General features: G+C 55.4%; 1 protein-coding gene across 2 annotated transcripts; it reads left to right on the top strand.

The window, feature by feature from the left end:
* The first annotated feature begins 869 nt into the window (after nt 1-869).
* On the top strand, nt 870-21,061 carry LOC138725881 (mucosa-associated lymphoid tissue lymphoma translocation protein 1-like). Of its 2 annotated transcripts, XM_069867193.1 has the most exons (16): nt 870-954; nt 1,709-1,775; nt 2,290-2,408; nt 3,367-3,520; nt 4,589-4,767; nt 5,534-5,630; nt 6,711-6,737; nt 7,214-7,417; nt 11,895-12,072; nt 14,752-14,826; nt 15,407-15,534; nt 16,358-16,489; nt 16,605-16,756; nt 17,282-17,428; nt 19,315-19,440; nt 19,614-21,061. In XM_069867193.1, exons 2-16 carry the CDS (start codon nt 1,766-1,768, stop codon nt 19,932-19,934), a joined length of 2,049 nt encoding a protein of 682 aa, XP_069723294.1. In that variant the 5' UTR covers nt 870-954; nt 1,709-1,765; the 3' UTR covers nt 19,935-21,061. The 2 variants fall into 2 exon arrangements, with proteins under 2 accessions (XP_069723294.1, XP_069723295.1); XM_069867194.1 differs by lacking the exon at nt 17,282-17,428 and having other exon boundaries at nt 874-954.
* Nucleotides 21,062-26,722: the final 5,661 nt, after the last annotated feature.

Genomic DNA, 26,722 nt, shown 5'->3' with positions numbered 1-26,722 from the left:
CCACCTGGAGCTTGCGTCCAGCTCTGGAGCCCTCAGCACAGGGGGGACATGGAGCTGTGGGAGCGAGGCCAGAGGAGGCCACGGGGACGATGTGAGGGCTGGAGCACCTTCTGTATGAGGACAGGCTGGGAGAGATGGGGCTGTGCACCCTGGAGAGGAGAAAGGAGACCTTAGAGCAGCTTCCAGTGCTGAAAGGGGCTCCAGGAAAGCTGGGGAGGGGCTCTGGATCAGGGAGGATAGGGACAGGGTGAGGGGAACAGTTTCGAGCTGCAAGAGGGGAGACACATCCCTGGTGGTCTGGCTTTGCTTTGGTCAATTTCCATCATCACTAGTGTGAAACCCACTGCTGCAGCCCCAGGGGAGAGCAGCGTCAGCAGGGGAGCAGCCTGCTTCGCCAGGGGCTCCGTGGTCCCCTCATGCTGAATTCCTGGTCCCCATCGCTCCTGGCACTGCAGGAACCTGCTGCCCAGGACCGTCAGCCTGGGGAGAAGCCAGACTGCTGGGAATTGGTCTGCCGTGGGCTTGGAAACCCATTCCCAGGGCTCCTGAGTCCTGAGCTTCATCCCTATTGGCTTTGTGTCATACTTCGATGTTCCTCTGGAATGAAACCCAGTTGCTCCCTGTCCACCCTCGTCCTCTCCGTTCCCCAGAGCTCCAGCTCCTTTCCGCGTGGTGCTCCCATCTCCTGGAAGGCAGCGACTTCTGGTTCAGCACCTCTGATCTCGTAAACGAAAGTCGCAGGACGGAGCGCTGACGTTCACCCCGTGTCGTTCCCGGTTCTGCGCGGGGCCCGAGGGGTTTGTGCAACCTCCGTGCGGGCTGGCCTGGCGCCACTTCCCCCTCGGCCCTCGTGATGCCCGGGGATTTCTCGGAGGAAGCAGCCGGGGGGGTTCCTGCCCCACAGCCAGAGCCCTGGCCCCACCATGAGCCTTGGGGCCGCGGGCCCCGGCAGAGGTGAGCGTGGTGGGGACACGGGGCGTGGGGACGGGGGACGAGGGGCCTGGGGACGGGGGAAACGGGAGAGGGATGAGATGAGGATGCCATGGGGACGAGATGAGGATATCATGGGGATGGGATGAGGATATCATGGGGACAAGATGAGGATATCGTGGGGATGAGATGAGGACACCATGGGGACGAGATGAAGATATCATGGGTACGAGATGAGGGCACCATGGGGATGGGATGAGGATATCACGGGGATGACATGAGGGCACCATGGGGATGAGATGAAGATATAATGGGGATGAGATGAAGATATAATGGGGATGAGATGAGGACACCAGGGAGACGTGGGCAGTAACGCCTGTGGAGAGGGGGACAGTGTGGAGCGGCGGTGGGGACACGGCGGGGAGCGGGTGAGGACATCCCTGGGGAGGGGGACGCTGTGGAGAGGGGGAAAGGGCCCCGCGGGGAGGGAGCGAGGACACCGTGGGTGGGGGGAGAGGCCACGGGACGGGCTGGGAGCGGTGTCACCCCTGGGGAGGGGGAGAGGACAGGCGGGGGGCCTCGTGGAGAGGAGGGGGGGACACCCAGGGGCGGTGAGGGGCGGCCCCGGGGCTGAGGGGCGGTGAGGGGCGGTGAGGGGCGGCCCCGGGGCGGTGAGGGGCGGTGAGGGGGCGGTGCTCGCTGTGGAGCGCGGGGCCGCCCGCGGGCCGGGGTGCGGGGGCTCCGTCCCGGCCGCCCCCAGCCCCGCTTCCCCCCGCAGGAGCCGCCGCCCGGGGCCGCGGGAGCAGCCGGAGCAGCCGGAGCAGCCGGAGCAGCCATGCAGGGAGGTGAGGGCGCTGCGACCCGCGGCCGGGAGCCCCCTACAGCCCGGGAGGGTGCCGGGACCCACCCCTGCCCACAGCCTGGGACGGGTGCTGGGACCTCCCCCTTTACAGCCCGGGATGGGTGCTCAGACCCCACTTTATGGCCCAAAACGGGTGCTGGGATCCCCCCCCCCATCACGGCACAGCCCAGGACGGATGCTGAGACCCCTGGGGTGGGTGCTGCGGTCCCCTTGTATTCCACGATGGGTGCTGATACGCATGGGGTGGGTGCTGGGAACCCCTTGTATTCCACAATGTGTGCTTGGCCCCCTGGGGTGGGTGCTGGGACCCCCTTGTATTCCACAATGGGTGCTGAGACCTCTGAGGTGGGTGCTGGGACCCCCTTGTGTTTCACGATGGGTGCTTGGCCCCCTGGCATGGGTGCTGGGACCCCCCTTCCATCCCAGCGGGCCTGGTTGCTGGGTGGGAGCGAGCCCCTCCCAAGCTGTTCCCACCTGCCCACCCTGTTCCTCCACAGGCATCGCCATCACGGAGCAGCCGGTGTCGGTCTCGGTGCCCGTGGGGTACGCGGTGACGCTGCGGTGCCGCGCCGAGGGCCACACGGCGCTGCGGTACCAGTGGTTCTGCCAGCACCAGGTAACGGTGGGAGAAGGGGACGAGGCATCTGCAGCGACGGGACTGGCAGAGCTGCCGGTGACCGGGCGGTGGGGTCTCTGTCCCTGGTGGGGTTTATAAGAGGGGTAGATGAGGTGGTCAGGGGTAGTTCAATAGTGGACAGGGGCAGTTAGGCTTGGTGACCTCAAAGGCCTTTTCCAACTGAATGGTTCTATGCTGGGAAGGTACTTCAATGGAAAACATCCTTCTCCTGCATCCCTGTGCCTGAAGGAGGGGAGGAAACAGAAGAGCCAGCAATGTGCACCTGCAGCCCAGAAACCACCTGTGTCCTGGGCTGCACCCAGAGCTGTGGGACCAGCAGGGAGGGAGGGGATTCTGCCCCTCTGCTCTGCTCTGAGAGACCCACCTGGAGCCTGCGTCCAGCTCTGGAGCCCTCAGCACAGGGAGGACCTGGAGCTGTGGGAGCGAGGCCAGAGGAGGCCACGGGGATGATGTGAGGGCTGGAGCACCTCCTGTATGAGAACAGGCTGGGAGAGATGGGGCTGTTCAGCCTGGAAAAGAGAAGGGAGACCTTAGAGCAGCTTCCAGTATGGAAACGAGTTCCAGGAAAGCCAGGGAGGGGATTTTTACAAGGGCCTGGAATGACAGGATGAAGAGGAATGGCTTTAAATTGGAAGGAGGAGGATTTAGATTGGATATTAGGAAGAAATTCTTGATGATGAGGGTGGGGAGGCCCTGTCCCAGGTTGCCCAGAGCAGGGGTGGCTGCCCCATCCCTGGAGGGGTTCAAGGCCAGGTTGGATGTGTAGTGGGAGGTGTCCCTGCCCATGGCAGGGGGTTGGGATTAGGTGATCTGTAATGTCCCTTCCAACTCAACCTATTCTGTGATTTCCACTTCTGCTCTCCAGAGGGGCCTGCTGGTGCCTTCTGCTGCCAGTGACATCGGGGATGTGCTCCCCACCACCTCTGTTTCCCTTTAGTCCGTTTGCCAGCTGATCCCTGGGGCCACTGAGCCAGACTTGCTCATCACCGCGCAACAGACCCAGCTCTACACCTGTAGGATCAACGACCGCAACAAAACTGCCGTCTTCTCTGACTGGGTGAAGGTGGAGGTCCACCAGTACGTGGCCAGAGGTACGAGTGTGTGTCTGGGCTTTTTTCTGGTTTATGCTTTGATGTTTTATATCCCCTGCCAGCTCAAAAATGCTAAACCAGAAAGATTGCTGTGAGATTGTCAGCCTCCAAGCCAGACTAATGTGTCTGTCTTCAGGATGGTCCAGGTCCCTGTCATGGTCCCCAAACCCCAGGCCACATGTGCCTGCTCCTCTTGCTGATCTAGTTTCCCAGAGTTATGCTGTGTTTTCTTCTTTGCCTTGGGCAGAGGGACTGGAAGAGGCAATTTGGTTCTTTCAAAGCTCAGGAAAAATAACTCTGGGTGTGGTTGACCTCAGCATGGTGACTGCGCCCTTGGCGGGAAAGAGCAAGCATCAGGGTTGAGAGGCTGGGGGCAGGGCTTTGGTTCTGGAGTCCTTGGCAAAGGAAGGACACGGAGCTGTGGGAGCAAGGCCAGAGGAGGCCACGGAGATGTTGTGAGGGCTGGAGAACCTTCTGTACGAGGACAGGCTGGGAGAGATGGGGCTGTGCAGCCTGGAGAAGAGAAGGGAGACCATAGGGCAGCTTCCAGTGCTGAAAGGGGCTCCAGGAAGCTGGGGAGAGGCTCTTGATCAGGGAAGGCAGGGATAGGATGAGGGGGAATGGTTTTGAGGTGCAAGAGGGGAGATTGAGATGAGATCTTCAGGAGAAATATTTAGCTGTGAGGGTGGGGAGGCCCTGGCCCAGGTTGCCCAGAGCAGGGGTGGCTGCCTCATCCCTGGGGTTCAAAGCTGGGTTGGATGGGGCTTGGAGCCCGTGATCCAGTGGGAGATGTCCTTGGCCGTGGCAGGGGATTAGGACTGGATGGGCTGTGAGGTCCCTTCAGACCCAAACCATTCCATGATTCTATGATTTGCTATCTCGAGTGTTGCTCTGAAGGGTCCTTCCTCCGAGAGCAGAAAGGTCATGCTGGAACCACAGCCATCCTGTGGGAGAGCAGCTCTTGGTATGGGTGGAGACAGCTCACATTCCTGGCAATACAGGGGGAAATACGACCATTGTTGTTTGGCTGTGTGGTGAGAGGACTAATTCTGCGTCTCTGCTTCGCAGGATTGCCCCCTCAACTCTGGCAAGGAGAACCGGTCATCGTCCTCAACCCCACGGAGCAGAGGCTGGAGGTGGGGAAGCCGCTCCAGCTGCAGTGCGCTGCCATGGGAGTCCCAGCTCCCAGCTACCAGTGGTACCGGAATGGGAACCTGCTGGAAAACCAGAAGAAGAAAAAACTCTGGGTAACGTTGCCTTGGGGATGGTTCAGAACCTTTGGCCGCTGAGGTGGGTGATGGGAGAAGCTCGTTGCTTGGTGGTGGGATGGGAGAGCCTCAAAAACCTTGGAAAGGGTGCTGGAAATTGTGTTGGATGTGAGCGGTGGAGTCCTTAAACACAGCTTGTGTCAGCCTGGCAATTTGCTGCAAGAGGGGAGATTGAGATAAGATCTTTGGGAGAAATGTTTTGCTGTGAGGGTGGTGGCTGCCCCATCCCTGGAGGTGTTCTAGGCCAGTTGGATGGAGCTTGGAGCCCCATCAAGGGGTTCTTCATTTGGAGGAGGGTGGTGCCTCTACTGAGAGGAGATTGGATCTCTCACCTGTGTTAGCCAGAGCTGGAGAGGCAGCAAGAGCTCTGTCCTCAGAGTTCAGCACTTGACTGCACATAACCATGGCCAGCTCGACACAGTGGTGGCTTTGGCTCCTCTCTGAGCAGGAGCCTGGCCTGGACAACCCAGAGCCAGGCAGTGCTGCTTCAATTCGTGTCCCAGGTCAAGAGAGATGTGTAAGAGTTGGAAATGAGCAACGGGCGTGATCAGCACCGAATGAAACCAAGTGATTCTATGATTCTAAAAGTCATGGGATGCCACTTGCCTTTCCCAGGCAAGAAATGAGGTCAGGCAAACAGTAAGGAAAAGCCTTTTTATTACAGGAATGCAGGTGCATTTGGCAAATGCCAGCAGGGGACTGTGATCTTGCACTGTGAATAACGGGATTGAACTTTTGGTCTTAGATCAGCCACGCGACGGTCAGTGACTCTGGCACGTACCTCTGCTGCGCCTCCAACAGCCTCGGTGAGCACTGGACCAGCGCCGTGGATGTCCACCTCGGTGAGCAGAGCCAGCCCGCAGGTGCCTCGCTGCGCTGGAGCATCAGGAGGAGGCCGCCTGGCTCTGACGCTTGCACCTTTCCCCAGCTTGGATGGATCCTGCAGGCTTTTATGAACGAGAAACAGACCCCCAGTTTTAAATCCTGCTTCCATAGGAGTCTGAGTGTGGGAGCAGAGAGGCAGCGTGGACGCTGCAGGGAGGCTGGAGATTCCTGGCAGTCCCTGGCCTGCAGAGCGTGGTTTCCCACCCTGGGTGTCCTGAACGCGATGATCTATGCCTGAAGGGGCTACAAGAAAGTTGGAAAGGGATTTTTTACAAAGGCTTGTAGTGATAGGATATGGGGCGATGGCTATAAACTGGAGAGGGGCAGATTTAGACTGGACATAAGGAAGAATTTCTTCACTATGGGGGTGGAACAAGGTGGGTGCTGGGCTCTGCTCCCCAGGAACAAGGGATGGGACAAGAGGAAATGGCGTCAGTGGTACCGGGCAAGGTTTAGATTGGACAGTGGGAAAAATGGCTTTATGGAAGAAGCGGTGAAGCCCTGGCCGAGGCTGCCCAGGGCAGGGCTGGAGTCCCTGTCCCTGCAGGGTTCACAAAGTGTGTGGCCGTGGCACTTGGGGACAGGGTTCAGTCGGCACAGGGTGGATGCCTTGTCTGGATGGGCTGAGGTTTTTACCACCTCAACGATTCCATGACCTGGAGTTGTTGTTTCCTTTGCGTTGGCTGCAGCGAGGGAGGGGTCAGTCAGGGCGCGCAGCAGCTCAGGGCTGGTACAAGCAACGTGGCCCTGCTGATGGGTCTGAGCTCCTCCATGCCTGCCCTCCTTCCCCTGCCCCTTTTCCCAGCTTTGCCTCCCAGCTGCCTGGGATTTCCTACATCAGGCAGGATTCCTAACTCCTCCCCAAATCACCACAGTGCTGATTTAAGGTTAGCGATCAGATCTTGCTGAGAAGCATTGCTTCTGCCGTTGCTCAGTGGTGTTCAATGCAGCTTTGTGGTGCCAGGGGCCATGGGAGCGGTTTCTGTCGTGCAGTGGGCACTGGGTATGGGCTGAGCATTTCTCTCTTTCTTTTCCAGGTACATGTGACCCTGAAAAGTTTTTTGGTGAGTACTCTTGGCTTTCTTCCTGAGAAATTAATCTCTCAATTAAAAGCATAGTTCTAATGTGGCTGGGAGGGCAGGTTGAGCAGTGAACTTGGCAGGGTTTGGTTTACAGCTGGACTTGAGGACCTTAAAGGTCTTTTCTAGCCTAAATGATTCTCCTTGCTCCCACCGCTGCCAAGTGCCATAAATCTGGTTTTCCTGCAGTGGAAGGGGCAGGGATAAAATGAAAGCAGGAGCCTGGGGTTTCTGTCCTTCAGCGCCATGGGGGAAAGGACCTCAGACTTTTCAAGTCTTCCTTTCTTAAGGATGGTTTGTGTTCAGAAAGCCAAGTTCAATCCTGGAGCAGGCTCCCGTCAGCGTAGGCTCTATCCTTCCTGCCTAGATGCAAGAGAAGATGTCTCGTGTCCTCACTCCAACAGAAGGAGGTGAGACTCCTGCTGAGCACTCACAGCTTTGTCACTCGGTGTTTCTGGTAGCTACAGGCAAGATCGCGCTTTTGGTGGGCAACAACCGCTACCAGCATCATCCCAACCTGATGGCTCCTGTCATGGATGTCTTTGAGCTGAGTCGTCTTCTGGAGCAGCTGGGCTTCCAGGTTGTCTCCCTCCTGGATCTGAATAAGGCTGAGATGGTGGCAGCGGTCAGTCGGTTCCTGCAGCTCCTGGGAAAGGGAGTCTATGGTAAGGGTGAGCCAGACCGGTTCCTGGCAGCCTCCAGGAAAGCTGTGGAGGAGTTCTTGATCGGGGAGGGCAGGGATAGGACAAGGGCAATAGTTTTTATCTGCAAGAGGGAAGATTGAGATGAGATCTTAGGCAGAAATGTTTTGCTGTGAGAGTAGGAAGGCCCTGGCCCACGTTGCCCAGAGAAGCCGTGGCTGCCCCACCCCTAGAGGGGTTCAAGGCCAGGTTGGATGGGGCTGGGAGCCCATGATCCAGTGGGAGGTGTCCCTGCCCATGGCAGGGGTGGGACTGGATGGGCTGTGAGGTCCCTTCCCACCCAAACCATTCCATGGCTCAACCTGCCAGTGCTGAGCAGGCAGCAGCCGATGTGGGGGTGATTGGTGCCAGGGAGGAGGAGTAATTTTCTGAAGAGCTGTTGAATTAGCAAGAGAAGAATCGGAACTTTCCTTTGAGGAGCACAAGGGTGGCAGAGTCTGCAGTGGTGCCAGGCCCAGCAGAAGCCTCCAGGCCAACTGTTCAGTTTTGGCAAGGTTACAGGCAGGCAGAAGAGGTGTTTCTCCACTACGTGGCTCACCTCCAACTCCCTGCAGAGGCTCTGGGGAGCCAGCGCTTCTGGTGGTGAATGGGAGCAGGGCTTCTGACTTCACCTTAGATGAATAATTGAGGAGGTTGCCTGTTGATTGCCCCCCACTGTGTCCCTTTATAGGGACAGGAGCTTCTTTGGAGCTGTGACTGCCACAGCCAGCCACGATTTCCTGCTTTCTCTTTCCTGCTGGTCTAATTTTGGGCTCTGGCAGCCTTTTTGCAGAAGTGCATTCCCCACTGCAGATGCCATTGAGGGCGGCTTCAAGCTCATTGCGTGCTCTTCTCAGCAGGAAGCGTTCCTCAAATGCAAACCCAAACAGCAGATCTTGTGGCTCTTGAAGCAGGTTTTCAGGCTAGTGGTAAAAGGAGTTTCTCTGAGGTTTCTGAACTTCTCCCAGTGTGACGGGTACCCTGGAAACACCTTGCAGATGGGTTTTTTTGCTTCCAAACCTCGTCGTGAGGTTCTTTCTCCCTGCTGGGGGACACAGCAGGGCACTCTGACGGCAAGAGTCGGCGTGAGCCAGTTCCAGCCTAGTGTGAGGTGGGGAGGTTGTGCAATGGGCAGGGACACAAACGAAACGCTGCAAAGCCACGTCCTTCCAGGAAGCCCTGACTCACTCAAGGAGGCTGAGCTGGCGGGGAGGAGCAGCACATGGCTGGCGCCTCTCCTGCTGAGCTCGTCATCCCTAGGACTTCACTCACTGCTTCCTTTTGTGGTTGCTCTGAAATCCCCTTGTGCTGCAGGCTTTTCCCACAGTGCGGCAGGTCCTGCCCTCCATCCGTATCTCCAAGAAGGCACTTAGTCCACAGTGCTTCCCTTGTTTTCAGGAGCATTGTGGAGACAAAGAGTTGGAACTGGCAAACCTTTTGCACTACTGTGCCTTATTGAAACCTCTGGTACTTTTCTGCTTCACGGCCACCGATCCTTCCTGGCCAGACTGACTTTTTGCACTGTAGGGAAAGTGTTAACAGCTGAGTTCCTGAGCTGGATAAGCCTCGGGCCACCAGCCCACTCTGGGTGCAAGCAGGAGCAGGGACAGGATCGTCCCCTGAACTTGGTGCTGGGGAAGCTGCACCTTGACTCCTGGGCTCAGTTCTGGGCGTTCTCAGTTGGGTATCAGGAGATACCCAATATCTGGAGTCTCCATCCCTGGAGGGATTTAAAAGCCAGGTGGACAAGGTGCTCGGGGATGGTTCAGTAGTGGACAGGTACAGTTGGACTTGATGATCTCAAAGGTCTTCTCCATCCAAACGATTTTATGATTCTATTTGGAGGCAGTGAAGCCCAGCACAGGCTGGTTCCAGCAGTGTGGTTGAGTTGAGGCTTCCCGGTGGCATCCAGATGTACAGTGGGATATTGAGTTGCTCTCCTTGCTGATCCTCCCAGGATTTCTCTTGCTGTGATGCATCCTCCAGCACTTCTCCAGCTGTTTTCCTTACCTAAAGTTAAAAGAACGGGGTGAAGTGCAAATCTTGCCCAGAGTAGTGGTGGCTGCCCCATCCCTGGAGGTGTTCCAGGCCAGGTTGGATGAGGCTTGGAACCCCTGATCCAGTGGGAGGTGTCCTTGCCCATGGCAGAGTGTGGGACTGGATGGTCTTCAAGGTCCCTTCCAACTCAAATCAATCCATCATTCTGTGTTTGAACCGTCTTTGAGATTTCCCAAGCCCAGAGTGGAAACGGGCTTTGTTTTCAGATGCAGGGATCCTGCGTGGCTCCACGTTCAAGGTGATCCAAAGGTTTCATTGGACGGAGATGGTGAATCATCCAGCTGCCTTTCCTCCAGACACCCTCTTAGAAAAGCTGCAGAGGGGTTTTGAAATCCTCAGACCTCCCCAGCAAGCTGTAATTATGCAACCCCCAAACAAATGAGGAATCCCCCTGGCTGTTATTTTGAGCATCCTAAAAAGTCCCAGGTCAAAACAGTCGGGTCAGAAATGCATCGAGAGCAGAGCTGTGAGTGAATCGCTAAGAACATGCTGTCGCGCTTCAATGAAGCTGTGTGCTGACATTTCCTGTGTTATGAGTAGCGCCTGGAGCTTCTCATTTTTAATTTGGTACTCAGAAGCTCATCCTGGCTCAGCAGCTTTGACTCACGAGGGGTGGGAAGAGCATTGAGATGTCAGCTCAGAATAAAAACCCTTCTCCAGGCAGACTCTTGACTTTCCTGTTCCGGAGGAGCAGTGAAGCCCAGGAGGGGTTTCCAAGTTGCTCAGCTGGTGGAAAACTTAACATCTTTGTGGATGTGAACATGGGTCTTTGTGGTTTCAGTCACACGGGAGCACTTGGTGGTGCCTCCAGGGTGCACGGGCCCTCAAAAGGGAGAAGATGCCATGGTTCTTTGGGGGCTTTTCTGTAAAACTTCAGCTCTTTCCAAGTGTTGGTTCTGGGTAACAGATATCCCCATCCCCCTCTCATGTGCAGGAGGGACAAATACCATCAGTGCTCGATGACTGCAGGGGCCAAACCTGAAGCGCCTGTGTCTATTTTTTTCCTATTTTATGCTCTTTTTTCATTTCAGGAGAGGGATTTGTGGCATTGATTTGCAAGTTATGAAAGTTTAAAGCTTCTGCAAATCTGAGCTCGCTCTCTCTGGCTGTCGATGCACGAGAAGAGGAACTCAAACCTTGTGGGCACCTGTGAAAACAGCCGTTTGAGTAACTTTCCATTGTCCGTGGAGAATAGAAACCAAGGGGACTTGAGGCCTCTTTTACCCTGATCTCATGCTTTCTGTCCTCCGTACGATGAGTCCTTCTGCCCCATCCGCTGCATCCCGTGCTGCATCAGAGGTCAAAGCAAGCATCCACAAACCACAGAGCAGGGAGGGCAGAGGAGAGGGTTCTCAATGGAGCGTGGTCCTGGGCAGCAAAGCTGAAGGAATAGTTTCTTGCCTCTCAGCCCCATGTTCCTGTTTCTGACCTCTCATTCTCCACTGTCCTGCTGCTGCGGTAGTGCAACTCTTTGTGTCACCTCACAGAGCTTTTTTTTTAGCCCATTTCAGTTCCCCGAGCCGGCTTTCACCAGCATCCCCCAGCACCCAAGGCTGGTGCTGGGAAGGGGTAGCCAGCCTTTCGGGAAGCTCAAGCCCAGCTGGGAATTGCTGTGCAGAAGGAAAGCCCTTGGCTGAACACAGGGGCTGGAGAGAAGCTTGGTCTGTGCTGAGCTCCTCAGGCTGTGTATCCCTGTGGTGCCATCTCTTCTGAAGGCAGAAATCATGAAGTTTTATGTGCTTAAATCTGGAAACCAAAACTCTTGTTGTGTATTGGACTTCCCACCAACACCTGGATGAGTCTGACCCCTCTCCTGCCTTGCAGGAGGTTGTTGAAGGATGTGGTCTGTGTTCTGGACATCTGGAGAACTCGTCTCTCTCTGTCTCCATTTCATTTCTTACCATCTTATAGGTGGCTCCTTTGAAAGCTGGAGACTCTTTCCCATCACCTAATCCATTCCTAGGCTCTCCTCCAAAACTAGGAAGCTGAGGAGCTTTTCATTCAAGAGGCTGTTAATGTATTTTTCATCGTGTTCAAATACTTTGTCTGTGGCTGTATTCTTGCAAAGAGATTAACCCAGTCTTGTAACAGAGGTGGTGTTCGGCTTGGCAGATGCCAAGCTTGCGTGTGGTAGCACAGATGGTTATGGAGATGTGTAAACCCAGTGACTTTGGGGTCTCCCAGTAAATGGTCCTGGGAACCACAAGCCTCTCTAGGCTGCTTCCACCTCTGCAGAAGGGAAAACTTTGGAATTGTGAGGTCAGTGTAGCTCCAGTTTCATAGGTGCTACCGCTCTAGGTCTGCCCTGCACCAGTATCCCTTCAGGACAGGAGGTGGGATGTGGCCCTGGGTGGCTGGTTATGGACCTGCAGGTGACTCATCCTCTCCTTCTCCCTCTTCCCAGCTCTATTCTACTATGCTGGTCATGGGTACGAACATTCGGGAAGGAACTACATGGTCCCAGTTGATGCTCCACAACCCTACGTCCCTGAGAACTGCATCAGCGTGCAGAGGATCCTCCAGAAGATGCAGCAGCAGCGGACGGCCCTGAACCTCGTCCTGCTGGACACCTGCAGGAAATGGTAGGGTGCTCTTAGAATCATGGAATCACTGAGATTGGAAAAGGCCTCTCAGCCCATCCAGCCCAAACCCCCCGGTGTGGACTGAACCCTGTCCCCAAGTGCCACAGCCACACACTTTCTGAACCCCTCCAGGGACGGGGACTCCATCCCTGCCCTGGGCACCCTCAGCCAGGGCTTCACCACTGCCAGGGAAAGAATGTGCCCCACCATACAATGCCACCCTCCGCTGGTACAACTTGAGGCCATTTCCTCCCATCCCTTGTTCCCCGGGAGCAGAGCCCAGCACCCACCTCATCACAGCCTCCTTTCCAGGAGCTGCAGAGAGCAATGAGGTCTCCCCTCACCTCCTTTTCTCCAGGTCCCTCAGCCACTCACAAAAACCCTGTTCAGACTTTTCCCCAGCTTCATTGGTCTTCTCTGGATGTGCTCCAGCCCTTTAATGTCCTTCCTGTCGTTCTTCCCCCTTCCTCACCTGACATGTGCAGAGCGTGGCCTTAAATGTTTCTGAAGTGGTTGTATCATGAAGTGGGACCCAGGCTGCTGCTGAGGTCAGGGATCAGAAAAGCCCATCAGCTTCCCTTGCCTGCACATCTCCATCCTGCCACTTGTGGGCTGCAGAGAACTCCAACTTTTCCATTTTCAGCAGAAGGTAGAGGGACTATTGGAGTAGAAGCTGTCATTATGTCTCCTAAGGGAGATTTAGAGGTCAGAAAAGACAGAGGGCCAAGTGCAGAAAGATCTCCCTCTTCCTTCTTTGCTTCCTGCACTGAGAACCAGGAAGGTGATGGGGATTTTGATGCTGCTGCCCTGAAGGAGCTGCCAGCCCATGGAAAGGTGTTCAGTCTGTGAGGCCTTTCAGCTGCAGAGGTGGGAATGCTCACTTGGAGGAGTTCAGAACCTGGCTGTGCTGGGACTTACCCTGTTGAGATGCTGTCATCACTGGCCCTTGATGCCTGCCCCGGCACAGAGCGTCCCCTTCCTCCCTCTGCTCACCACTGCTTCCCCGCGCTGCTGAGCACCCACGGCAGCACCCAGCGCGGTGCCAGGATCACGGCCGAGTGGGAGCTCGTGGCTCTGGCGGGTGCTGGTAGCCCACCTGCAGGCAACACGGATGTTTATGGAAATGGCGTTCGAGCTGGTGTCTCCTAGGCATCACCAATGGTTTCCGTGCTGTCTTATCAGCACTTTGGGAGAAGGATGTGATGCAACATCTGCTGTGATGTTTGGGCATGGCTCTGCGGCTCTTTTTCTCTCTTCCATCCCAAGATCTCACGCTTCTTTCCTTCTCTTTCCCACAGCCGGCTCAGCACTTGGTGTAGTGGCTGTTGTCCCCAGGGGTTGCTGTAGCAGCTCTCTCCTGAGCCCATTTGTCTTGGGAAGTCACCATTCCAGCTCAGCTGAGAGTTTGGATTTCATAGCTGGGTGGGTTCACCGCACCTCTTAACCCAGGGCTCCTGGGGTCTCCTTTCCCAGTGCCCTTCTGGTCGTCGGCCTGGTGTCGTCTGTTGGCAGCTCGCTCAGCCATACGTGAGCCATGTCTATGCTAAGAAGGATCTTGCCCAGATTTTCTCTCCGTGTCAGCACCAGAAATGCCAGAGGGATGAGAAACGCATCCCCCTTTGCCAAGGGGTGGCAGATGTTCAGCTCCAGCAGAGGAGGAGCTGGGAACACAGAGGCTGCATGTGCCCTCGTACATTTATGGACTGATCTGTGGTGGATGCGATTGCCTCTTCCAGGAATTCCTTGATTTATGAGGGTTTTTTAGCATGAGCCACTTAGGACAGGAGGACACCATCTCCTGTCTGGGATGCAGACCAAAAATGAGTTGGCTGATGAGACTTCTCTGAGGCTGAAGGAGGAAGGAGCACTGCTGCCTTCTTCTCCTTGTGTTCTCTTGCCATCTGGAAATGCCCCTGGAAGCTGAAGCCCCTGCTGAAGCTTGGCAGGGGCCCACAGCCAACATTCCCACTGTGTGAGCTCCAGCCCTGCTGGTGCCTTCACAAAAGGTTTGCATCAGCTCATGTCTGCATAGCCTTGGGGAACGTCCCCAGCTGGGGGACAACGGGACCTCTGCTTATTTTGGGCTCATTTCTCCTCTGGAATGCTGGGTTTCTGCATTTGTTTAGGAGTAGGTGCGGAGCTGACGCATCTCCGTGCTCAGTGTTTGCGTTTAGCACTGCCTCTCACTTTCCACATGGCTGCTGGTGACACAACCACCCCTTCTGCTCCCTTTCTCCTGCCAGCTCCACCCCAGCGAGCTGTGCCGGGATTGAGTAACAGGGAACAACGCTGTGGCTGGCTCTTGGCCCAGTGTGACTGGGAACGGCTCCAAGTCACTGGTGTAAACTGGAGGCAGCCGGTACCCATGCTGTTCAGTCTGGCTGCAGTCGGGTGGGCACGGCTTGACCGTGAGGTGCAACCAGGATGGCTTCTTTGGTGAAACCAGGACCAATGTAGAATCTTAGAATTGGGGAATGGTCTGATTCTGTGATTTTCCCGTGGGTGGGGTTCTCGGCAGGACTCCTGGCTGTAGCCTCTGTTGCTGTCCAAGTCACTTGGGTGGTTGTGTTTGAAGGTGGATCTTCTTGCCAACCATAGGAGGTGGATTTGGTGGAGCCCACGGGCTTCATCCTCTCCAGACACACACACTGAGTGCCTCATCCTCTGTCTCCTCTCCAGGTACAACCCGCAGTGTGCCCTCTCCCAGGTACAGCCGCTGGAGCCCTGGGGCAACACCGTTTACGGCTACGCCACGTAAGTGTGCTTTGCCATCCCCGCGCCAGACTGAACGCTGGCACAGCTCTTATCACCTTGCGTCCCTTCACACATGGTGGCTTTTGGAGGCTTTGCTCCTGTTCCCTCTGTCTCTCACCCTCCATCTTGAGCATTTCCTGGTCAGACGCTTCATGCCTTTCTCCTGACATCGCTAGTGGCAGCCTGTCCATCAGACACAGGTTATGCGTGAGGGTGGCATCGGCTCCTGTGCTCTGTCCTTCCATGCCAGAGCCTGATTCCTGTGCCATGAGCATGTCACCTGAAGCCTCCTGAGGTGATGATGGGCATTGCTTACTGTTCTAGTGCCAGTTCCGCTGGCTTTTCAACTGCTGGCACCCACTTAGGCCCCCAAAGAAAGTCTTCTCCTGTCCACCTCCCCTGATTTTTCCCATCCCATGTCTTTCCCACCCTCTCCTGGGCCAGAACCAAATGCTTTGTGCCATTGTGTGAGGAGATGACTCAGCCAACAGAGTCTGGATGGAGTCAGCAAGCCCTGACTCCCCCCACCCTGAGCTTTGTTCTGTCCCAGAAAGGTGAGGACAGGTTCTTTCTCTTGCAGGTGCGAAGATGCTGAAGCCTATGAGTTGCAGGATGGAGAGTACAGCTGTGGGATCTTCATGAAGTATCTGAAGAAGCACATTCTGCAGGACAAGAAGGTTACGCACATGCTGGAGGATGTGTTAGAAGGTAAGGGGCGAGCTAGAAACCACTCACTTCAGTAACTGGGAGGAGAAGAGGTATCAGCAGGGAGTGCTGATTTAGTCCATCCCTAAATACCCATGATACAGACAGTGAGATCATGTGCACGCTCAGCAAGCTGGCAGATGACACTGAGCTGAGTGGGGCAGTTGTCACAGGAAGGACGGGGTGTCATCCAGAGGGATTTGGGCAGGCTGGAGAGCTGGGGCTGCGTGCCACTCATGAGGTTCAACAAGGACAAGGCCAAGGTCCCGCAGCTGGGTCGGGACGATCCACAGTTTTGGTACAGGCAAGGAAACGACATGATTGGGAGCAGCACTGAGGAGAAGGATTTGGGGTGCTGGGGGAGGAGAAGCCCCATATGAGCTGCAATGTGCACCTGCAGACCAGAAACCACCTGTGTCTTGGGCTGCGCCCAGAGCTGTGGGACCAGCAGGGAGGGAGGGGATTCTGTCACTCTGCTCCACTCTGAGAGACCCACCTGGAGCCTGCGTCCAGCTCTGGAGTCCTCAGCACAGGGAGGACATGGAGCTGTGGGAGCAAGGCCAGAGGAGGCCACCAGGCACTGACAGAGGCTGCCCAGGGAGGTCGTGCAACTGGATCTAGTGGGAGGTGGGCAGGGGTGGGACTGGATGGGCTTTGTGGTCCCTTCCATCTCAGACTGTTCCATGATTCTGTGATTGTATGAAAACCCAATTGCCTGTTTTCTGTGACTGGCAGCGGTACTGAGATGTTCATGTACGATCTGAAAGGCAGAGCAGTAAATGAGGAACCCCCAGTGACCCTTGCACCTCCAAATTCTCTTCCCCAGACATTGGCCGAGATCCCTTGGTCACTGGGAAGCAGGTGATGGAGATCAAACACACTCTGAAGGAAGCCCGGTCGCTGACGGACCCAATCTGTCCCTCAGGAGCAGCCGCTGAGCGCTGGGGCCACAGCCACGGTGAGGATGCTGGGAGCAGAGGGCCGGGTTCCTCGTGCCCCTTAGGGCCACCAGTCCACGTGGAGGGGTTCATGGGACGCTCCAGGAGCTGATCCTGCTGGGCTTTCCGTTCCAGAGCCTGGAAGCAAGATGGTGACCTTCCCCTGCGGGGCGCAGGTGGAGCTTCGCTTCCCCCAGCTCTTCTCCAACGTGGTGTCCGTGTGTGCCAAGCTGCAGCCGCCCCCAGCCCACGTCGCTGATGCCCGGCTCCGGCTCTGCTGGCCCTCCGTGAGTCCTCCCGCTCAGCCCCTTCTCCTGCTCCTACCACGTCCCTTCCCCAGGACCCCAGGGCCCAGGGCTGATTTCTGGGGCACCTGATTGAATTAGTGACAGAATCCTGGAATGGTTTGGGTTGGAAGGGTCCTCAAAGCCCATCCAGTTCCACCCCTGCCACGGGCAGGGACACCTCCCACTGGATCAGGGGCTCCAAGCCCCATCCAACCTGGCCTTGAACCCCTCCAGGGAGGGTGCTTCTCTGGGCAACCTGAATTATTTTGTTTAATCCATTTGTGATTAAAAACCTTCCTGTTTCCTGTGTTTAGAAGCAGATCTGGCTGTTTCAATGGTGCCTTCTTAGCTCACACAACCATCTGTCCTCCTGCCCTTGTTCCCAGTTGAGTCCGACTGGCTTCCTTGCACACCTTTCCTAACAGACCACGTGCCCAGTGTGGTTTTCCTTGGTGGTCTCTGTGCCTCCTCACAGGATTCGCCTTGCTGCTCCTCTTTGCTCACTCTCTTCCTCCTTTGCTCTAGTCCCTTTTGCTGTGGTGGATCTTTCAGCCCTGGTTCCTCCTGGAGGGCTGCTGGCCCTTTGTTCATTGGGGTCACAGAGTGGTGCATCCAGCAGGAGGTTTGGAGCCCGATCCCACCCATTGCCAAACTGGAGCATCGTTTGCCCTTGTGAGCTCCTTGAACATGCATGAAAATCGTGTGTGTGTGTGTGCAGCCACCTCACCTCAGCGACTGAGGGGAAAGGGGGACCCAGCTGCTTGCACCTCACCTTGGGGCGGGTTCCCTGAAAGGGGCTCCGTAGAGGCAGGGTGGTAAGATCAGAGAATCATGGAGTCATTGAGGTTGGAAAAGCCCTCTCAGTTAACCCAGTCCAGCCACCAGCCCAAAATAATCCCCCATGCAGACTGAACCCTGTCCCCAAATGCCACAGCCACACGCGTTGTGAACCCTCAGGGACAGGGACTCCAGCCCTGCCCTGGGCAGCCTCAGCCAGGGCTTCAGCGCTCTGCCAGGGGGATACCTGGCTCCTTGCAGGATCTGGGCAAGCCAGCTGTGTCCTCAACGTGCCAACCCTCTTCAGAGACACTGGGGGGAGCTGGGGACCGTCTGAGGCACCGTGGCTTAGAGATGCAGGAGCTGGAGGCTGAAGGCCAACAAAACCAAGCTCAGTGCGAGATACATGTTGGAAACCCGGGGGAATGAACCCAGGGAGCCGTTTGGGTGAGGAAGTGGGAGGTTTCCTGCTGTTTAGCATGTTGAGCTTCTCAAAGTGAGTTCAGCAGAGAGCCTGGGCGTGCTGTAGCGCTGGCAGACAGGACCATGGTAGGATTTTTCTAGCAGTGATCCAAACTAATTGCAGGAAAGAGCAAGAGTTCGAGAATGAAAAGCAAGCATCTGTGGATAAGGAGCCTTCAAATGTATAAAAAGTTGTTGCTGGCATAGAAGGAAGCCATGGACTGAGTGGCAGTAAGGGAGGGAGGTGCACGCTGGTTGTGACATATTCCCGGTAAAGAGAGAATGTCTGGAAGTGATTTGCCTGAAGGTGTTGCAAAATCATCACCCATGTGGATCCCTTAGAGTGGGATTTGGCTTTACTTTGTATGGAGATAAATGGTATCCAGTGGACCTCCTGGATCAGCAATAGTGTTGGCTCCTGTCCTCCAGCCTTGCAAGCCAGGGTGACACTGCAAATCCCAGCCAGCATTTGGGATCCAACATTTTAGCTTCTGTTTCTGGCCAGAAACAAATGGCTTTGGCTGCTCATGGGCAGGAGTTCAGGGAAGGTCTGTAGAGGCCAACAAGAGCTCCCAGGGCTTCTCCTCCTGCCAGTGTCCTAACAACTTCCTCCAACTTCTGCCAGCGGCCAGAAAGTTTTGCAAGGCTCAGGCCCTCCTTATGTGCCACTGGCTTCCCATGTGGCTGTGGTGAACCCACACGAGCTGCTCAGCAATGTGGCCAAAGCCAAGGCTGCGTTGGTCAAGGTAGCCAGGACACGGTAGCTGCTGGAGCCACCTGGCAGAGGGAAGTATCTTGGCATGGGAGGGGCTGGTGGGCTGTCACCAGTCCTGGAGGGCTCAAATCCAAAGCAAGATGCTATTTCATAAGGCAACCTTTGGCTGTTCTTGCGCTCTCTGGAGCTCCAAGATAAGGCCATTACTAAAGAGGATCTCGGAGACAAAGCTGTTTGGCTTAAGGTTGAGTAATTGAGCAAGAAATGATGGTTCTGTAGATGGTGGAGAGCACAACGCAGAGTTTGGTGGTTGTGAGACGAGCTGTTTCCACACTGCTGGAAGTCCCATTACATCAAAGGTTTCCAGGTAGGCACCTTCAGGGGGGTCTCCTAGGTCTTCCCACTGATGTGCACGAGATGGCTGTGTGAAATCTCCATGTTCCTGTTGCTTGTGCTCCATGGTGTTCCCATCAGGGCATGCAGTATTCCCACCAAGGGCAGAAGCCTCACTCTGCGCAGAGAAGCATGTTTGATGGTAGTTGTGCCTCCTTGCCCAGCTTGAGGCTGAAATTCCCTTGCATTTCCTCTGGTTTTCTTGATCCAGGACACGGAAAATGTAGCTGTCCTGAACGAGAACCGCCTGGAACAAGTGGAGTCTCTGCTCACCTCTTTGTACAAGCAGGAGGAGCTGGACTGTGTCTTCCAGCTCTGTGGATTACAGAAAATCCAGGTAGAGATCTCTGTGGTTCTCCCACTGCCTCCCATAATGTTGCTCCCTATTCCCATTGGCTCGAGCTGGATGTATATCTTGTGACTCCATGCAGATGAGCCTGTGGGGTGGCCAGTCCGTCAGTCCCATTCCACAGAGCTCAGTCTCGGGTTCACTTTGCTTTTCTCTTCCAGACAGATGTGGTCCTGCAGCTGGATTTGCATTACACTCACCTGCAAACGAAGCAGAGGACTTTGGAAAGTCGGTGGACAACGCTGCCCAAGTCTCTGCTCAGACAGTGTTTCAGCCAGAGGAGTCGCTCCCCACCGAGTGCCCCGAGAACTCCTGCCCCAGACCCGCAGGGGCAGGCGTCGCTGCGGCCGGGCTCCAGCCACAGCCTGCCCGGCGGCAACCCCTCCAACTCCAGCAGCGAGCCGGAGGAGAACGACGAGAGTGACCTGGGCGAGCTTTGCTCCGCACTGCTCCGGGCTGGCCCCGGGCAGGGATACCCGTGACCCCATGCGCCAGCGTTCCCCGCCTCGGGAATGTGGTGGCAACCGTTCTTGAAGTGCTAAACACATCAGGGCCTGGCAGCTGCTTCCCAGCCGAGGCCAAGGCTGCTTTTCTGGAAAGGTTTCTCACATCATCTCCTCACAGCGTGTGGGGCCGGACACCCAACAGATGCCTTCTGGCTGCTGAAGTCCTGTGAAAGAAAGACCTTGGGGATCGAAGGCTCCTTGGAGAGGTCAGGGGTGGTGGGGAAGGGAAGGTCCAAGCTTGACCTTCTGCCTTGGTTGGAAAGAAGGATGGAGGAGAGCGTTTCCCCCTGTCCTGCAGGGGCAGTTGGGATCGGTGTGAAGTTGCTGTGTCGCTGGCAGAGGTCAGGGCCACCCAAAAAGTCGTGACATTTCCAGGCCAAGCCCAACGTTGCTCAGAGCCCAGGACACCGGCTGATGGTTTCTGTCATTGGGCTGTGCCCAACAGCAACCATTGCAGCATTAAATGTGTTCAAAAACCCAGAGATGCTGCGGCCTTGGAACCCAGCTCCAGCTGCTGACTTTCATCAGGGTTGTGTGAAGGACACGAGCTCGAACGAGGGACCCAGGTGAAGCTGTGAACATATAAGCTCTCTGTGGGGTTGCTGTGGGGTTTGCTCTCCCTGTGAGCCCTGCCTGCACCAACGCAGGTTTAAGTTATGTCTTTATGTATTTCTAAAAATGTATTTATGCTGGGGCAAGGCAATCACTTGCCAGAAGGAAGGTCGGATGTTCCGTCAAGTGTGTGTTTACAATGGGGGCAGGTTTTCCACTTCCACGTGCCCCTTCTGGCGTGGAGCACCAGGGCATTAAAGCGTGTGAGGTCCTGTGCAGGTGCCTCTGGGAGGCAGATTTCCTGCATGGGGGAGGTGGAATTGTAGAACCGTGGGATGGTTTGGGTTGGAACGGACCTTATAGCTCATCCAGTTTCCCCCCTGCCATGGGGTCCTCCCACTGGTTCAGGATCCTCCTCCACTGTCAGAGCAGAACGTTTCTGGCTACCACAATCATGGCAGGCTTCATCTCATGGGAATGTCTGTCTCATTCTGAGCGAGCCTGTGTTTGTGTTCTCTGAATAAAACACTATTGGTGTTTTTGGATGCACAGAGCTTCGTGTGGCTCCAGTTCACTGAGGGTTTCCCTCTCATTGTGATCTAACATTGACCGAATGTTCGTTGTGCTTTGAATTCCAGCTTGCAGGCTCCAGAGTGTGAGGGCTGGTGGCTTTTTTTAGGGAACTGTGTATTGAAGTGGTCCAGGTGGCCAAGGCCACCTGCAAGATCACCATGAGATGGCAGCAGGAGCAGGGCTTGGATCGCCCCCTGCACTCTGCGCTGGGGAGGCCACACCTCGACTCCTATTCTGGTTCATTTCTTGGCCCCTCACTCCAAGAAGGACATTGAGGGGCTGGAGCGTGTCGGGAGAAGGGAACAGAGCTGGGAAGGGGCTGTAGCCCAGGGGTTGTGGGAGCAGCTGAGGGACCTCGGACTGTTTAGCCTGGAGAAGAGGAGGTGAGGGGAGACCTCGTTCCTCTCTGCAGCTCCTGGAAAGGAGGTTGGAGCGAGGTGGGTGCTGGGCTCTGCTCCCAGGGAACAAGGGATGGGATGAGAGGGAACGGCCTCAAGTTGTGCCAGGGCAGGGGTGATGTTTCCATCCCTGGAGGGGTTCACAAAGCGTGTGGCTGTGGCTCGTGGGGACAGGGTTCAGTTGGCACAGGGGGGAGCTGGGTGAGCTTAGGGGTCTTTTCCAGCCTCAATGATTCCATGATTCCGTGAAATAACATCAGGTGAAATGTGTAGATGAAATGTCAGGACGCATTATCCCTTGAATCTGTTTCCATCTCCCATCATGGAAGATGGGAGACTCCTGCAAGGTTACTGGGCTTCTCTTAACCACATCCCTGTTGTGAATGAGTTTTTTAGATAAAAATCATATTTAAAAAGGAGTGCAACTTTAAATGGAGTTTGATGTTAGGATCACACTTTCACTGACTGTCTGGAGGAAACGGAGAGGGAAAATCAGGTTGTGGGAGGGTGGAACTGGGTGGGCTTTGAGGTCCCTTCCAACCCGAACCATTCCACGAGCCTGTGGTTTTGTAGACAAGGGCTGAGTGGGATGATTTCCTGAGCTGATCTGTTAGAAGAGCTGCTTCTTTTCTAGCATGGGCTCATCGGGTGAGCGTCACCTCTCAAGTACCAGGTGGTGGCAGTCTCCTCCCTGTTGGCGTGAGCAGACGGAGGTGCCAGGCTCAGGACTTGGAATCGGCTGGAATGGTGGTTCTGTCAGAGGTGGTGTCACAGGTGGCCTTTTTTCCATCCCGTTTTTCGCTTGGAGACACGCACGGCTGTTCCTCCCTCTCTCCTCCCGCTGGCAATCGTTCTGCTTCGAACAGGAGGTTGGACTGCGTCCCTTCCAACTAAGGCTTCTTTGAGTCTGCTACCAGAACATACACCCCAGAGAGCAGATATGAACAGTGAGTGAGCCTGACTGGGTTTGCAGTGAAATCTCCCTGTCCAAAAATCAAACGAGAACGTTTGATCAGCTCTTCTGAGGCCAAAAACTTCTGGCAGGTCTAGAAAATAAGGGAAAGGTGGTAAAAGAGTTCACTTGAAAATGTAAGATGGTTCAGATTTGGTTCTTCCAGGCTTCCTCAACAAGTGGATTGTTCAGTAATGAAACCAGGAGGATGGTTTTCATAGAATCATGGAATCAGGGAATGGTTGGTGTGCGAAGGGACCTCAAAGCCCGTCCAGTCCCAGCCCCTGCCATGGGCAGGGACACTCCACCCTTGATCAGGGGGCTCCAAGCCTCATCCAGCCTGGCTGGTTGTGTGTGTCTGGGCCAGCCGCCCCTCTGCAAAGCGCCAGGTGCCTCTTTGGGAAGCAAAGACAGAGCAGGGTTGGTGTCGCAGTGGATCCTGCAGGCGAAGGCTTCATTAATGGTAAGAAATTCTTGGTAGCGCAGCCTCTTCAAGTGGTCCCAGAGTTCCCTTCTCTGTCAGAGATCGTTTCAGTGCCTTCTTTCTCTTTGCTCCTAATCACTTGGAATGAGGTCTGTGACATCGTGAGGCAGTGAAAAGCCTCTCACTGAACAAATGAAGCTCCTTGAGGTGCTTGAAGTTGCTTCTTATCTTCACAGCTTGGGTAACCTTTTGCATAATAATCAACAATTCCGTATGCGTTGGTCACATCGGCTCCTGAAGAGAAGGACGGTGCTCTTTGAAATTACAGACCCGACTCGACTCGGCACACAGGAGAAGCACTGACGTGGTGTCACCCCGGAACGAGGAGCTAAGGTCTCTTTGATAAAGTCGTCTGCACTGAGCTGCAGTTTGTGCCGTGGTGTCAGGAATCGTTGACGAGACAGACTTGTTATTAAGTGGTAAAAATAAACAGATGGGAGAGACAAGGGAAGAGATTTCAGCTCTGACTTTCCAGAATGCTTCAGCAGAGTAACCTCCTTGCTCCCGTTCCCTAGCAGAGATGAGAACCATGCGATGCTGCATGGTCACAGATCCTAGGGCACCCACCGTAATGCTGGGCATCCCAGGGGTGGGATGAGAGGAAATGGCCTCAAGCTGTGCCAGGGGAGGGTGGGATTACAAAGTGGGAAACACTGGGGTAGAATCTCTGTCCTTGGAGGGTTCACAAAGCATGTGGCCGTGGCACTTGGGGACAGGGTTCGGTGGGCACAGGGGTTGGACTGGGTGCCTTGGCTGCTGGGGCTCTGCTGGCTCATGGTGAGCTCACCGCCTGCCAGAGCCCCCAGCCCCCTCCGGAGCGCTGCTCCCCAGCCCTGCGCTCCCTGCTCTGTGTGGACACCCACGGTTCCCGTGTTCCATGTGCACAACCCGGCCCTGGTCAAACCTCACCGGGTTGGTGATGTCCCAGCTCTCCGAGAAATCGGCTGTGGGATGGGGCGTTACTGCAAAAGCAGAGGGAGCTTCTGCTCTGTCAGTGCAGCCCCTCCCGCCCCCCCTTACCCTTCTGTGCTGCTTAATATCAATTATGAAATATTAAACCAGATAAATACCTTTGACCTTTTTGGATGATAAGAAAACACATCGTTCTGCTGCCCCAAATGCCGTTGTTTTCCCTGGAAATGCTAATGGGATTGTGTAAAGGTTATTTCAGCCTCCTCTCAAGTCTGGAGCTGCGGAAGAACAATTGTGATGATCTTTCTTTATGCCTTTTTAATGGCAACGTCTATCTCCAGGTGCCCGTGGCCTCGGCATCTTCTCAGGTGCCCACTCCTGGGACTGATCCTCAGCAGAAGCTCCCTGGGGAACATAAATGGGTCCGTGCTGCCAGAGATCTGGAGGGGAGCTGGGGTGGGGTGAGCTCTGGGCAAGGATATGGTGTGTTCTGCAGTTTGCAGTGTAAGTGCTGGGGACCCTGGTGTGTCTGCGTGGCCAGGCACCTCCCGGGGCTGCGTCCTCTGGTTCCCTTTCTTAAAATCACGCAGCCATGGAATGGTCTGGGTTGAAAGGGACCTCACAGCCCATCCAGTTCCACCCCCTGTCATGGGCAGGGACACCTCCCACTGCAGAGGGACCTGACAGGCTGTATCCTGGGGCTGTTTAGCCTGGAGAAGAGGAGATGAGGGGAGACCTCATCGCTCTCTGCAGCTCCTGGAGCCAGGTGGGTGCTGGGCTCTGCTCCCAAGTGACAAGTGACAGGAAGATAGGAAATGATCTCCAGTTGCACCAGGAAAGGGTGAGACTGGACAGTGGGAAACATTCCTTCCCTGGCAGCAGTGAAGCCCTGGCCGAGGCTGCCCAGGGCAGGGCTGGAGTCCCCGTCCCAGAGGGGTTCACAAAGCGTGTGGCCGTGGCACTTGGGGACAGGGCTCGGTCAGCACGGAGGGGCTGGGCTGGCGGTTGGACTGGGTGAGCTGGGAGGGCTTTTCCAACCTCAATGATTCTATGACTCCATCATATGGGGCACAGGAACGGAAAGGACATTCTCCAGAAACCCCTCGAGGCCAGTCATTACCTCCAGCAATGGGACATGGCAACACGCTCCAGGAGAAGACAAGAAACCTGCTGCCTCCCACACAGGCCAGTTCCTTTATTGCTTGTTTCCTTCCTGCCCCAGAGCTGTAGGTTATAATTTTACCCTGTCCGCTTCATCATAATTTTAGTCTTTGTCTTCATTGGTGCTTTAACGAGCCTGACTCAGGCCTTTCACTTTATTTAACCTGCCATGCAATCAGGCTGCTGGTTCATCCCTGGCTCCTCTCTGCTCTCCCCTTGCAGGAAACGCTCCTGCCTCCAGGTCGGCTGCAAGAGGAGCGCTTGGCACATCTCTGCTGTGCTGGGATGAGTCAAGATGAGTTCAGCCTTTGGAAAATTGTTTCTTGAAGGCCAGAGACATTTGTTTGTCCTAACGTAAACGTCTTTCAGTGACACATCACAGCAACCGCAACCCGAGTGACAGCATGAGGCCTGGTGGACGTCAAACAGGATAAAAAAGAGCATAAAAACACTCTGATATCCACAGTTAACGAGGTCAGAGGAGGCCTGCTACGGGAAACATCATTTGCAGATGACTTTTGACAGTGCTTTTGACAGTCCTTATCCTCTCAATCCCTTATGGTTTTAAGGCATAAAAGGAATTTTCTCCACAGCAAATCTTCCAATTGTTTGGATTTTTCCCTGAAAGGATGCTTTGTCACAGCCCCTTAGAGTTTCTTACTTCATCTTTCACACAAAGCTCGGTTTGAACAACAAGTAATCAGTGTATGACTTTCCAAGGTCCTTTGCTGTCTGGGATTAAAAAAACCCCCAAAGGTCTGGAAAAGAAGGAGGGAAGGGTGTTGGCAAAGCAACTTTTAGGAAACAGATTTTGCAGCTCAAACAACTTCTTAGGAGCTGCAGCTCTGCGAGATGTTGCTGGAGGCTGTGACCTCTCCCGGGGACTAATTACGTCTGCTTAATGCCAGCCTTCTCCTCCAGCTTTGGCTCAGGAAGGCCCAGGGAGAGGCAGCAAACCGCGTCCTGCGCGACACCGGGGTGGGCTGCCCCAGGCTGAGACAGCTCTGCCCGTGCCACCTCCTGAGGGGCAGGTGATGCAGGAATGGAAGGAGACACAGGAGCCCAAGGCAATGCAGGAGTGAGAGAGCGCAGGAGGGAGAGGAGATGCACAAGGCAGAGGAAAAGCAATCGGCAAAGAAAAGGGAAGAGGCAGTGGAGATGTGGGAGCAGAGGAGGTGCAGGAGGCAGACGCCTGCATCTGCCAGGTAGCACAAGCAGAGGATTAAGGAAGAAGGCAAGATCTGCTGCAGCTGTATTTCTGAGCTATAACCTGGTCTGCACCCAGAGCAGTGGGACCAGCAGGGAGGGAGGGGATTCTGCCAGTATCATCGTGAAGAATTTTCTCCTTATGTCTAACCTAAATCTTCCCCCTTCTAATTTAAAGCTATTCCCCCTCACCCTGTCACTCCACACCTTTGTAAAATGTCCCTCCCCAGCTTTCCTGAAGCCGCTTCAGGCACTGGAAGCTGCTCTAAGGTCTCCTCGGAGCCTTCTCTTCTCCAGGCTGAACAACCCCTACTCTCCCAGCCTGGCGGGGCACGGAGCAGTTCAGCATTGGGATTTGGTCCCAATAGGGTCCTTCCTCCTCTTCCCTAGGTCACTGGGATACACGGCTTCCTTGTCTTTGGTTTGAGGCAGGAATTTCAGGCCAGGTCTGGGTGGGCACAAGCGAGCGCCAGGGACGGGCAGGGCTCCCGGTGCTCGCGGTCGGCAGGCGCACAGGAGGCTTCGC

Source organism: Phaenicophaeus curvirostris, chromosome 12, assembly GCF_032191515.1.
Source record: "Phaenicophaeus curvirostris isolate KB17595 chromosome 12, BPBGC_Pcur_1.0, whole genome shotgun sequence".
Taxonomy (NCBI): Eukaryota; Metazoa; Chordata; class Aves; order Cuculiformes; family Cuculidae; genus Phaenicophaeus; species Phaenicophaeus curvirostris.
The sequence above is the reverse complement of the archived record's forward strand: the minus strand, read 5'-3'. Positions and strand labels throughout refer to the sequence as shown.